The following is a 13,697-nucleotide window of genomic DNA, read 5'->3' on the forward strand; positions in this document are numbered from 1 at the left end:
GCACCCACGTTTTCCCATTTTCCTGTTGGCCCGCATTTGTGTGTGTTTGCCGTTGGCTGCATATAATGCAGCTTAAATGATTTAAAAGCGGGCAAATAAACGCAATTTTTATGGCCGTGTCATGTGGCGTTTGAAGGGGGCGGAAAATAAAAATGAAAATCGTGGCAGGAACCAAAGAAAATTGGCAAATAAATTTTGAATTGCAACCGCAACTAAATAATTTTAAATTTATAGATTCTAAACCGAATCTTAGATTTTATATAGCAAAAAAAATAATTATAAGCAAATAATATAGTTTTAATTATTTAAATAACATTCCACAAGGACTGCATTTTATTTACGCATGAAAAGCTATTTTTTGTACCATTTATAAACAAAGTGGCAATTAATTGCGTTTTTAATTGTTTGTTTTAAGCAAACCTTTGATCGCACGTTTAAATCAATCAATTGCGTATTTAAGCGGACAAAGTATTTTTAAATCAACCAATAAGACCGCAAAGTACACAATGAATTTTCGAAATAAATTTTCAGTAAGCCCTTTTGTTCACGTTGCTTTCCTTTTGGGGGAGTATATTTTTTACCTCTAATCCTGCCACAAGGCCACTTTGCGTAACTTTGCGTAACGTGGCAGAGCCAGGAGCTTAAATAAAAATTCCTGGCCACGAACAATCAATTATTCGAGAGCATCTCATATAAACAACAAGCGAAGGAATAAAACAAATTTCCCAGGCTGCGAAATAGAGCTTAAAATGACAAAATGTCAAAAGTAACTCCAGCACATTTCTCTTTCGCTTGGCAATTTGGATATCAAAATAAATCACCGGGCATTCATAATGGTTAAAGTGTGTGACACACTTTATGATGAGAAATGAGGGGCGCTTCTCACAGGGTTGTCGTCCGCCCTTCGAGGACCGATTCAACCGCAAATTAAGCAAGCGAAACCTCAGAATGCGGTTCGGTTTTAAAGGCCTGGCTTTGTGAATAATGTGCTAACCTGCTGTGGCTTTCAAGCCAAGACGCCTGAGAAAACCCAACCACCCGGCGTCCTTCAGCCGTAAAACCTCTTTAGCGGAGGTGAATGTGGGAGTGGCGCATCAGCGTATCCACATTAACATCAAATAAAACAGTCACGTCGAGCGGCAGGAGGCGACCAAAAAAAAAATATGCCCAGGAATATCGTAAATGTCAGTGGAGCCTTTCGACTGGCTGGTTCTCGGATGTCTTAGGAACGAGGCGCTCTGGATTCCCCCCGGGCACGCACCAAGTGCCGATGGGTCTCTTAGCGCACAGCAGGCAGCGGGCCAGGGGGTAGCAGGCGATGATAATGTTTAAAAAATGCAACACCTAGGGGATGCCAGGGAGAAGATACCCTGTAAATAATTGGCATACTTGCAGCAGAGAAGTATTATTATCCTCTTTACTCTAGATTCCACAATTATTATGAATAAAAATAGTTTCCAAATACATATGTTAGCCAAATTATATACCCTCTGCTACCCTGTACGCTGCTATTTGTAATGCTCGAAAAAAAAAAATAAAGAAGACGTTGTCGGTAGGAAGCAAGACAGCCACGCGCGGAAAAAATGAATATAACGCTGCTTGACATAACGTGAAGTTGACTTTGACAAGTGCCTGTGCCGCACCACGCCCCCAAAGGAGGCGGCACCGCAAACACCCATACACACACACACACACGCGCGGGTACATGGAGGCTTGGAGCCAGGATACAAGGATACAGGATACAGTACACAGGCAGTATCTGTGAGACGGTGGCAAAGTGGCAACTTAGCGGGGCCAACTTGAGAGCTTCATACGCCCGAGTTGCTATTTGCATTTCGAGCCAAGCACCAAAAAGTCGCAATCTTGGCCAAAGTTAATAGTTGAGGAGTGCTTCAGGTCAATGGGCGGCTGACTGAAGAGCAGCGGAAGCGGAAATGGAAGTGGATTCGGTATAAGTAGCCCTGCATCTGCATGGATCTATTCGGGAGCTACAGTTTGGCTTATTGCTCGAGTGCTGCAAGTCCCATCCGTTCCTTTGACTCCTCGGAAATCTGGCTGCTTAAAAACGCATTTAAATGTTTAATGTAGCGAACAAACACACGCACACATACACCCGCATACAGCCCCACGTGTACGGGGAACGGGGGGTTAAGGTGTGGTACAAATTAGCATAAAAAAGTTGTTTCAGTGCTTTGCTGATTTTGCTTTGATTACCGGTTCACTGGACTGTTAGCAAATGCTTAACCGCCCCAAGTCCCCTCCACAAGCCCCTTAAACAATACCATCAGCGTGTTAAGGAGGATGATAAAAAGTCAGGGGCGTAGCAGATTTAGTGTTAAGCCGTGATTTCAAGTTAAATTCCCAGTGTATACTATAATTTTTTTAATTTTAAACTTTAAGAAAAGCAGATAACTCGCCGTGCGCCCTTGAAAGCTATCGATGCTTAGTTTCGCTGAATGTCAGCTTGGCAAAGTTCCAAGAAAGGATTTGCAACTATAAAAGCGGAATTAAGTCCCCCACCGTTTCCATTTACCTAAATCCTTTCGGTACCCCTCTTTCGTGGCGCTCATGGCAACAAAGGGGCTGCAATAAAACGCAGCAGCGATTTTCAGGCGCGAAAGCGCGTGCACAAAACTTTGTACGTTTTTACAACGCAGCGCATCCTGGCACAAAGGTCCTGGAGCCGTCGGCAGATCCCCTGGACCAAGTGCAATAAAAACCAAAGTGCAACTTTGCGTATTAAGCAGTAAAATCTGGTGGCGAGAAACGCGCAAGACGGAGGGCGGCTTAACTGTTGGAAAATTAAAAGAAAATGCCAAATGCTCGCCGGCAGGCAGGAAGGCAGGCTGGCAAGCAGTCCACTTGAAACCTTCAACTTAGCCGTCCCCAGGACATTACTAAATTACGCTGTCAAAATGGCAGAAGCCTGGCCAACAGCACGTGCTTGACCCAGCCAAGGACGAGCCGAAAATCCACGCTTATTTAATTTGTTCTGATGTTATTTAAGCTCTTAAGCTCGCGAAAGTTGGCTACACAGCGAAATAAATGGCCAAAAAATTTACACGTGTCGCCAGTATTAGATGGTAATTTTCATATTTTCTAATGGCTTCATTTAAATTCCTCTCTTGTATGATTCTTAAGCCACAAGAGAGTACTGTTTCATCTTGGTAAAAGTTAATTTTTTCCTAGGTGCATGCGTATTTGCCTCTAAGCTGAATATTATACCATTATCCCAAAGTAAGGACCACGTTTACCTTTGGCCTTGTCCGCATCCGTGGGCAGTAACCTCCCATTTTCCACCTCTTAATTCCCCCACTTCCAAGGACTCAACCGAAACTTGATGAAAGTGTAATTTTTGGTTATGCGAAACGCGTGCCCAATTTGCATGGCAGCTGGGCAGATGGATGCTTGATAGATGGGAAAGTTGGCTGGGAAATGGTTGGGCGGCCCTTGGTTGCCCTCCAAGTACGTGCTTACATCCAGTTGATGAGCGAATATGGACGCTGGTCTCAAGTCCTGCATAAATTATGCATGCAATTTGACGGTACGGCGATTGCCGGAAAATATGCACCTATTAGCAGTTAACAAAATGCAGATGGCTCACTTACTGCGACCCATTTACATGCATTCCCTAAGCAGTTATGTAGATTTTAATGGGTCTAGCAAAGCTGATGTATCTGTATTTGCTTGGTTTAACAATCCCAATTGAATAAGAAAGTTTTTACGAGATATATAAATTGTGTTAGTTTTTATTCCAGTTTTACTTTGTTCGCTTAAACAGCAGGTTTTCTCACCAAATCCTTCCGCACAACCAAATGCAAAAAAGACAACAAACGCGCCCCTAATTCTCTCACATTTATCATTTCGCGAATGTCATTTAGAATGCCCCACATCCATTAGTTGCTGTAAATGGGGCTTAAGACATATTTCCCAAAAATGACGCTATGCAAATGAAGCCCAGTTTGTGCCCGTTTGGATTGGGTTAAATGGCAATTTGCTGTTGGCACTGGCCAGGATCCCGCAACCAGAGTTTATAGTCCACCGCCGCTAACCAGAACAAATGTGCCACGGACATGACGACATAGTGGCTCTGCTCCTCCGCTCCCCCGCTCCACCACTGCTCTGGATGGAATGGCAGCTAATTAATAATACGAAATTGCGCTGCCGGCAACTGGCGATGAAAACCAAACATGGCCTGTCGCTTCCGATTGCCTGACCACCACGAGGGAAACGAGGATGCAGGATATGCAGCTCCTGATAGCGACGAGCGACTGCGGCTGAGAAAAGCAGCTTTGCCTAAATTCTATGGATGTGCACTTAAAAAAAGTTGTAGATACAATCAGACAACAGATACATTAAGTTCTCGCTTGAAAAACAACTGTATCTGTACCGAAAGATGCTGTTTTCAATTTTATACATTAAAACATTCTGAAAAACCAGGATGTGAGCAATCTTCGTTAAAAATACAATACTCTTCCTTTTTTTTATATTTTCTTATTCATGCAGTTTTATGTTCGAGCTTAGATGGAATAGTTATTTCCACTCTTCATATATTGTGCATGCACCCCATTCGGAGTGGCATGAGTTTTGGCCCTCGCATCGTTTGCGAAAATTGCTTAAAAATGAACCCGACGCTGACAGTTGATGGATGGTCTGAAAAATTTGGCTCGCAGCCGATCGTCCTTCTATATGTATGTGCCACGCCACGCCCACAACTCTCATCATCCGCGACTAAGTGTTTGCTTGAGGGGGGCGTGGAATGGGGCAAGGGGGCGGGTGGCAGGAAAACGACTGTGCCTGCAACGGGTTAAGAGTTGCTGTGGAAGCTTTAAAAATTTCATATCTATTTTTAGTGCTTCTGTTGTTAGTGCTTCTTTCACTTCCTGTGCCTCTGCCTCTGCTTATTTCCATAGTTATTTTTCATGCATTTTTGCAGCAGCGGCATAGTGGGTGATATCATACTGTTGCTGCTCTGCCTTTGATGTGTTGTGCTTCTTTTTTCCAACGCCCCTCTATTTATACCCGCTTTTCGTAGAGTGAAAGGGTATATTCGTTTCAGATCTTTTAAAGTGTATCTGGTCCGTCCGTATGAACTTAGATGGTAAATCGTTTTCTTATCAATGTCAACATAGATGCAAGCAATTGGCAATTATGTGACCGCCGCTAGGTGGAGCTCGAGTGCAATCGCCACTCTTCCGCCGACTGAGTGAAGGGTATCTGATAGTCGATACACTGACTATAGAATTCCTTCTTGCTTTTTTTCGTGATCGTTGAGTGTGCTGTGCATTTTTACGAGCGTTTTTTAATAAATCATGCGCCACGTAAGCTGACTTTCATGCACAGGATACGTTTCCCTGCTGCTTTACGTAAATATATACAACCATACGAACATACATATATGAAAGTGTGTATTTCGTGTGCGGCTGAGTGAGTGATTTGCATATGTTGTGAGGGCCAGGGCTGGAAAATTGCAGGCCACAAATGCACTTTGGCCCAATTAGTTACCCGAAATGAACTGAGCCGAAAATTGCTTCGCTTTCGGCAAGAGCTTCAATCTGCATCTCATCGTATGCCATCGGCCATCCCTGGTCACCATCTGTCTTATACAGCCACAAATCACTCCGGCCACGCCCCCGAAGCCCATCGAAATGGTCGTTAGTCTCGGGTTTTCGGGGTTTTTATCCCCCTGGGAAAAATTTTCTGTTGTGCCTCGGCATTGGGTGCAAATTAATACACTCGCAAAGTACGAGGCAAAATTGCGAAGCGATCTTGTTGCTGCTCCTGCTGCTGTTGCACTTGCTGCGGTTTTCCTGCTATCATGGGTTAAGGGTAGGGATAGGGGTAGGGGAAACAAACGAGCAGCCAACAAAGTTTTCTCTGTTTACTGGTGTGTGCTGGTTTTTGCCCTATGCCCAGGGCTTAATATGCAGGGATATGCTGGGTAAAAAGACGCAGAGTTTGAGAGGCGATACAGTTGAAATTCGATAGATATGTCTGTTCTCAGAACCATATACAGTTTTAAATGCTATTACTTTCTTCCTAAGCCCAGCTACTATCTCAGAAATACAAATAATTTAAAATGGAGAGGAAAAACACTAAAATACCATTTAAATCATATAACATAAATGCCTGCTTATCTTTCACAAGAAGTTCTATCGTACATGCATGGCTCACCCTTTCTCCTCCCTGCTGACTGGCTAGTTATAGCCGCCTTCAGTGGCTATTCTCATAATATTTTTGGAATATTATTAATACCGGCCAAAAAGCAGGCAACACACTGCTGGCCATCTGCCAAGCGGTCTCGCTTCAATCCACAAAAGTGTATCATACTTCGGGGTCGCTCATAAATATCAAATGCAAACGTGTGTGAGTGTGTCTGCTGGCTCCGCTTTTAATTAAAGAGCACCGGCTTTCAGCTCGATATAATAAACTGAATTATAGACAGAACAGCAGGCTAGCGAAGGGGGTGGGGGTAGCGGAAAAGGGGCAAGCGGGAAGAAATTTTATAAATTGCCATGACAAGCCCTCAGGCCCCGGGCCCTAGTTCCACTCAGCTCTCCGCAGAAAACCCCTTTTTTGCCATATTTTGCCATATTTTCCTTCATTTTCCACCCCCACCTCCTATCTCAACCATCAACTCTTGTTACAACATTTCAATTAAAAGTTAAACGTGCACGTAATTATGCGGACTACAAGGAAAATGTGTAAGTAATATTCCGCTGGCGCTGACTGAGCGAAAAGCGCATGGCGAAAATTAATTAACCAAAATGCGTTAGGCGAAAAAAGAAAAAGCTTCCGTAAAAATTAGACGACGACAAAAAAAGACTGGGAAAACTCCTGCGACCTAAAATGAAACCTTTTTTCCACGACCCTGCGTTTTTATTTATTTAATTCGGCCAAAAGCGCTCGTGCATGTGATTGGTTTTTCGAAGCTAAAGCTTAACCCCGATTTTTTCACTCACTTTCCGTGAATTAACACCCACAAAAGCCGGCAAAAAGAGATCAAATCAAGACTGTTAATTGATAATGTAAAAAATTGAAATTGCAGCAAAAATAATTGAGTGCCAGACCAACAGACTTCTTCCTAAATTCAAATAAACCGAAGGGAGATGTAAAAATTGAATGTCAATTCCATTTGCCCTGCGATGTAACACTCCATATACATACATACACATGTCCATGAATTCTAAAAAACAATTCCTCAAGTTACATACTTGAAAAACTAGAAAGGGCAACACGTACTAAGTAACTGAAATCGATGGAGCACACACTCCACTTCAAAAGCATGAATTATTAAAAAAGAGAAGACATGTCCAACACTGAAACAAAAATTCAACTCGTTTTCAAATCATAAAAATAAGCTAAACACGCCATTTTTAAGATAGTAACAATTTTAGGGTTCTTACATTTATTTTTAAAATAGCTTTAAAAAGTGTAGAAAAAAACACGATAACAAGAATTTTTAATTTTTTAATGAGGCGAGAAATATAATAATATTACTATACATTTTTACTAGTACTCCATTTTTTTAAATGCAGAACCTGGAAATCAGCATGTGTGACCAAAAGAGATTCAGAACAAAGAGGAGGCGAGTGGATTGAACAGCGATTAGGGCAAGCAAACACAAGAATTATGCCAAAATCAACAAGAAGGAAACTGGGGGAAACAAAGAAGAGACTGGAAACGAGAAGCCCAGGCTTAGGGTTCAGAACAAAAACCCCAAATCGAGGTCGGGAATTGATAACAGCGGAGCAGCTGTAGCCTAAAAGCTCGAATTTGGCGATGCCGAGGCAAAAAAAATTCATGAGCAGCAGCAAACAAGAAAAGAAAACAAACCAATGATAAGTGAGTTGAGGAAAAAGAAGCAAAAATAAAATTTGTCGACATCTAAGTCGTAAAAATTTAAATATGTTTGTGCGAAGCCCACACAAAAGTACTGGAATTAATACAGTGGAAACAAGCTTTGAAGGAAGAATTACATGTACAAGTCTACTCTTGCAAAGAAGTTTAAACCAGTTAAGGCCTATTAAACTGTCATTCAAGATGAGTGAAATGTGAAATAAATTTTTTTAAATTTTATAGTTTGGTGAGTAGAAAAATAAGCATAAAAAAAGTATTTATTTGAAATGAGCAATTAGCAGTAGTTTATCTTATTCAATCTCCACTGTATTTATTTCTAATGATCGCGTCCGAGCTTAGCTTTGTTTATCAGCTCACACTTTGCTCTCAACCCACAACAGCAAAAAAAAAAAAAAATAACAAGAACAACAATGACGACCACGTCTCAACCTTCGACAAGCTGGGATGCGAAGTAAAGCCCCAGTTTCAGTTCCCAGTCGACACTTGAGCGGCGCACAACTCAACGGAATCAAGTGAAATCCGCGTATCAAAGATGATCATTAAAGCCCTAGCGATCGTTTCGCTGTGCCTGGCCAGCATTCAGGCCTCCAAGGTGGGACCTCCGCAGGTGCCCAAGAAGCACCTGGTCTGCTACTACGATTCCGCCAGTTTTGTCAAGGAAGGTGGGTATATTCCGCGCAATACATGATTTTAGTTACTTTGTAATACACTTTGCACTCTAAAATATTATATAACCTCCAGTGGAAGTTGCTAATTAGAAAAAGCAAAAAAAAAAAGAAAACGAAATCGAAAACAACGACTAGGCTTATCAACAAATACTCGGAACTCGATTTGTTTAGTTTGTTTGCAATTTGGGTCGAGTGTGGAAGCGATAATCGAAAAGTAAATCTCACCGAGACTGGTCGTAAATCTAAAATAATTGGCATAACTAAAAGCTTTTAAATTGCAACAAAAAACGGTGTGCTACAGGAAAGAAGTTTTAATTTATTTTAAAATAGATAACATAAACTATGTATTTAATGATGATGATGACACTATTAGACAAAGCCTAGGGTTTTCCCAGTGCGTAAATCCCTCCACCTAATCTTCGAATCCGCTCTTAATCTAGGTCTGGGCAAGCTGGTGATCGATGAACTGGAACCGGCTCTGCAATTCTGCGACTATCTGATCTATGGCTACGCCGGAATCGAGCGCGATTCGCACAAGGCGGTGAGTCTGAACCAGCAGTTGGATTTGGATTTGGGCAAGGGACTGTACCGCACGGTGACCCGCTTGAAGCGCAAGTACCCCAATGTCAAGATCCTGCTGAGTGTGGGTGGTGACAAGGACATTGAGCTGGACAAGGACGCCAAGGAGCTGCCCAACAAGTACCTCGAGCTGCTGGAGAGCCCCACAGGTCGCACACGTTTCGTGAACACCGTCTACTCGCTGGTGAAGACCTACGGATTCGATGGCTTGGATGTCGCCTGGCAGTTCCCCAAGAACAAGCCGAAGAAGGTGCACAGTGGAATTGGCAGCCTGTGGAAGGGCTTCAAGAAGGTCTTCTCCGGCGACTCCATCGTCGATGAGAAGTCCGAGGAGCACAAGGAGCAGTTCACCGCTCTGCTCCGCGATGTTAAGAACGCCTTCCGTCCGGACAACCTGCTGCTCTCCACCACTGTTCTGCCCAATGTGAACTCATCCCGTTAGTATTCCCACTCGCAATGTCTAGAGATTTACATTTTAAAATGGTTTCTATCACCTCAGTGTTCTACGACATTCCCGCTGTGGTCAACTATTTGGACTTTGTGAATCTGGGTGCCTTCGATTTCTTCACACCCCAGCGTAATCCCGAAGTGGCCGACTATGCCGCACCCATTTTTGAACTGAGCGAACGCAATCCCGAGTTCAATGTGGCTGCTCAGGTTAAGTACTGGTTGCGCAACAGCTGTCCCGCCAGCAAGATCAATGTGGGCGTGGCCACCTACGGTCGCCCATGGAAACTGACCGATGACTCTGGCGACACTGGTGTTCCCCCGGTGAAGGATGTCAAGGACGAGGCTCCAGTGGGCGGAAACACTCAGGTGCCTGGCATCTACAGCTGGCCAGAGGTCTGCGCCCTGCTGCCCAACCAGAACAACGCCTATTCAAAGGGCGCCAATGCTCCGCTGATCAAGGTTCAGGATCCCGCCAAGCGTTTCGGCTCTTATGCCTACAGGGCAGCCGATAAGAAGGGCGACAATGGCATCTGGGTGAGCTTCGAGGATCCCGATACCGCCGCCGATAAGGCCGGCTATGTGCGCACCGAAAATCTGGGTGGAGTCGCGCTATTCGACCTGTCCTACGACGATTTCCGAGGACTCTGCACCAACGAGAAGTACCCCATCCTGAGGGCCGTTAAGTACCGTCTGACCAACTAAATTTGATTTATGTATAACTGACCATGTGAGGAAAATGCTTGATCAAGAAATATTTGTCCCATTTATATTTGTAATGTCATAAAGTGCCCCAGAACACATAATGGTTTCAGTTCATTTTTGGGTGTCAAAGGAAACATGCTTGGGTTAATTTACATATATCAGTTATGTGCTACTGTGGAGTTTGGCATACAAATTCCAAATATAATATTCATTTTGAATTTGGCAAATAATTATTGATTCGATACCGAATTCATGTTCCAAATATAAACTTGGCTATCGCATCTTCTTGGTTACGCAATTTTATGTATCGATTGTGCGTTTCAATACAGCAATAATTTCCGACACGCTGTTCATAAATAACACAATCAGAAGTCCCAGGGGAATATTTAGGCATTCGCTGTGGCTTGTGCGCCAATGCTGTTTATGCTCTGATGAATAGCCGGAATCCAATTGACTTTGACAGAAAATACTTAATCGGCTTCATTATTAAAGCAACCAGAGTGGCTAACACCCCCGAGCATCGAGTACCCAACCCAACGAAGCTGGCAACGAAAGCTCCAAATTGACTGCTCAACATTTGTCATTGAAGCGAAAACGTCGAAAATTTCGCATACGCAGCGTATTACACATCCGGAACTCGTAAGCTATAGCTCTGTGCTATGCACGATTTCACAACTACAACCACTGGCAGACAAAGGCACAAAAAGGCTCTCGAATGGGACCCAACAATCCGAACGAACGAAAGAAATGAAATGAAACGTGATGAGAGCAGCAGCTCTATCTTTAGTCCTTCAACCCCCCAATCCAACCACTTTCCCATTTCACATCATCTCCTGGGGTATTAGAAAGCATTTACCTTTCCCACACAGGCCCCATTTCACATGCACATATATACGGCAGGTTGGGATTGGAAGCGACGAGCCACGACGACAGCCTAAACAGTTTTTTAAGCTAAACTTTGCCCACAATTTCCTATTTACGGAAGAGCTTCTATGGGGCGAACATAAAAACTTTACTGTGTAATGGCGGAAGAACAAGGCACTCAACAATCAACAATTTTGCTAAGATGTTTAGATTCTACTTTAAAAAAAATGCATATATAAATGGAGGATATATAATTTTGATATTTTTTGCATTATACTACCCTCTAAACGCTAAAGTCTATCAATTTCCAATAAATTTCTAGTTACACCGAAAATTCGACTCACGTTCAGGTTACAGAAGTCCTCCTGTATTTCGGCTCAGATACAAGTAGGGATATACCATATATGGTTATCAAGAGGGAGGAATGGAGAGCGCGTGCTGCGAGGATTTGGCACTTCAGGCATACTCTTCTTTATGTATATTTGGCCTCTCTATGTACAGTTAAACGCTTTGGCCAACATTGCGTATGAGTGCTCTGTGTGCGTTTGCCTTTGGCTCCTGCAGCACGCATATTGCGCATACGCCCTGGCCACGCTATCAAATAAGTTTTTACTATATCTGCTCCTGCTGCTGCTGCTGATGCTGCCGCTTCTGCTACTCTTTATACTAAAATAATTGGATTAGTATTTCAGCGCCCTTCGCACAGCAGCCAACTACCTCCCGCCCCCTGAGATCTGCTCTATGAGAATTTTTTGCACCCGTAGTTTTATTCCAGATTTTTTTCTCGTTGCGGGGATTAGTTTTCACTGCTCTGCCACATACAAATGTTCGTATATATGGAAGCCTGCGGTGTTCTGCCAACCAAGCGAATTAATTTTCATGTTATGTGCAGTGGTTTCGGGAATATTTAAATTTATAAATATACATAGCTTTGAGTCGGCCAATATGGTGAAAATGAAAAAATACATAACATTTTATTGGATATTAGTATAAAGCTGTGATTTTATCCGACTTTAAATCCGTTGGCAAGAAAAAAATTATGAATAATATTTCAACGAAAATTCACCACTTAAGAAAGCCTTCGGAGATGATTAGCTGCGACAGATTTGGAGGAATTTTTCTTTATAAAATTGGATTTGATTGATTTGCTGATGGAAAGGGAGGCCATTAGCCGAGTTCACAAGCTCCTTTGCCAATCCAATGCGAGGATTTTGCGATGGAATATAAAAATATATGTATATGCTGCCAGCTGAAAGCAGCACAACTTTTACCTTGCAGCAGCATCAGGATCCGCCAAGGAAATACAAACAAAAGCTGAAGTAGCAACTTTGAGTGCAGGGGAAATGGCACTGGCCATAACGAATATGTATTTTTGATTCCCCATGCTAGTCTGATTATTGTTGCTGTTGCTGTTGCTTCACTGCTGCTGGCAACTCGTAACAAGTTAAGCAACTTTGGACAGACATCAGAAGTTGCTGGAAGGATTTTCGTTCAGGCAGCTTTGGGACTGTCAACATCTGTGCCCGTCGGCAGCCGAAAATCCCTCGAAAGGGGGATGGAGTTTATATCCCCAGCAGTTGAGCTTTGTTTGTGCCACCTGGCGTGGCATAGCTCAAATAGATATTAGAAATTAGCAATCGGTTGAGAGCATAGCTTAAACATTTTCTTGTCGCAGCCACTTTAACCTACATTTTAAAGCAACAACTTTTCACTTTTCGTGTGCAGGAGAAGGAAAATGGAAAATTCTCCGCGTTGCCCATTATCTTCTCCCTCGGAAAAGCACACACACACATACACACACACACATGGCGGGGAAGAACATTTATGCGTTCCAGCAGCAGTTGCCTTCCGCCGGTCGGTCGGCAAATTGCCAATGTTGCTGCAGACGGGAAATGCTTTACTTGATTTAGCTGCTAAGTGCAACTTGAGGCGAGGATGGAGACAGAATTTACCACGCCGCATGCTGCCAGGAAGCAGCAACAATTCCGGCCTGCGCTGGGATTTTTCGGCAACAATCCTGCCATAAATCCCCCTGGCGCTTGTAAAAACAATTATGCCAGATATTTACGCCGCAAAACGGCGATGCAACAGAAACTGAAACGGAAACGAAGGAACCGACGACGAAAATTTGCTGTTAACATTTTTGGCTTTTAATTGCAGTGTCATGGACCGTTTTTTCGCTCCCCTCGCTCCTACTCCTCAGCCATTTGCAATTTGTGGCCTTGCCACAGGCGGCGTATGCGTAATATATCGCCTCCATACGCCGGGTATTAAGGCAATTCGCACACAAGAATCAAGGGAGAGCACGGTGTAATTATGAACTTTTAATTAAAGCGTTAAACAAATAGTAAATTGAAACGGCCTGCATTTTACCTCTGTATGTATGCCAGGTGAAAAGCGGAAAACGGCTTTGGCAAGCAGCAGGACTTTCACCCGCTTTTACACATGCGGCAGCAGCTGTCGACGGATCTGAAAACCCATCGACAGTTTCGAATGGCCATTTGTGAAGCTCCTTTTGCCCCCTTCAACAAGCGCGGGAGTATCTAATTGCTTGTCAGTGTATGGGAAAAGTTT

The 13,697-nt window shown here is 43.3% G+C and overlaps 2 protein-coding genes across 3 annotated transcripts in view; one reads left to right on the forward strand and one right to left on the reverse strand.

Moving 5' to 3' along the window:
• LOC117138561 (putative polypeptide N-acetylgalactosaminyltransferase 9) overlaps positions 1 to 13,697 on the reverse strand; it is a 57,091-nt gene that overhangs the window by 9,471 nt on the left and 33,923 nt on the right. The gene's annotated exons all lie outside the window — the stretch shown is intronic.
• Positions 8,332 to 10,360, forward strand: LOC117138563 (imaginal disk growth factor 6). Its single transcript, XM_033300723.1, has 3 exons — positions 8,332 to 8,522; positions 8,969 to 9,544; positions 9,607 to 10,360. The coding sequence occupies exons 1-3, from the start codon at positions 8,393 to 8,395 to the stop codon at positions 10,257 to 10,259; spliced, it is 1,359 nt and encodes a 452-aa protein (XP_033156614.1). The 5' UTR covers positions 8,332 to 8,392; the 3' UTR covers positions 10,260 to 10,360.

Source organism: Drosophila mauritiana, chromosome 2R (genome assembly GCF_004382145.1).
Source record: "Drosophila mauritiana strain mau12 chromosome 2R, ASM438214v1, whole genome shotgun sequence".
NCBI lineage: Eukaryota > Metazoa > Arthropoda > Insecta > Diptera > Drosophilidae > Drosophila > Drosophila mauritiana.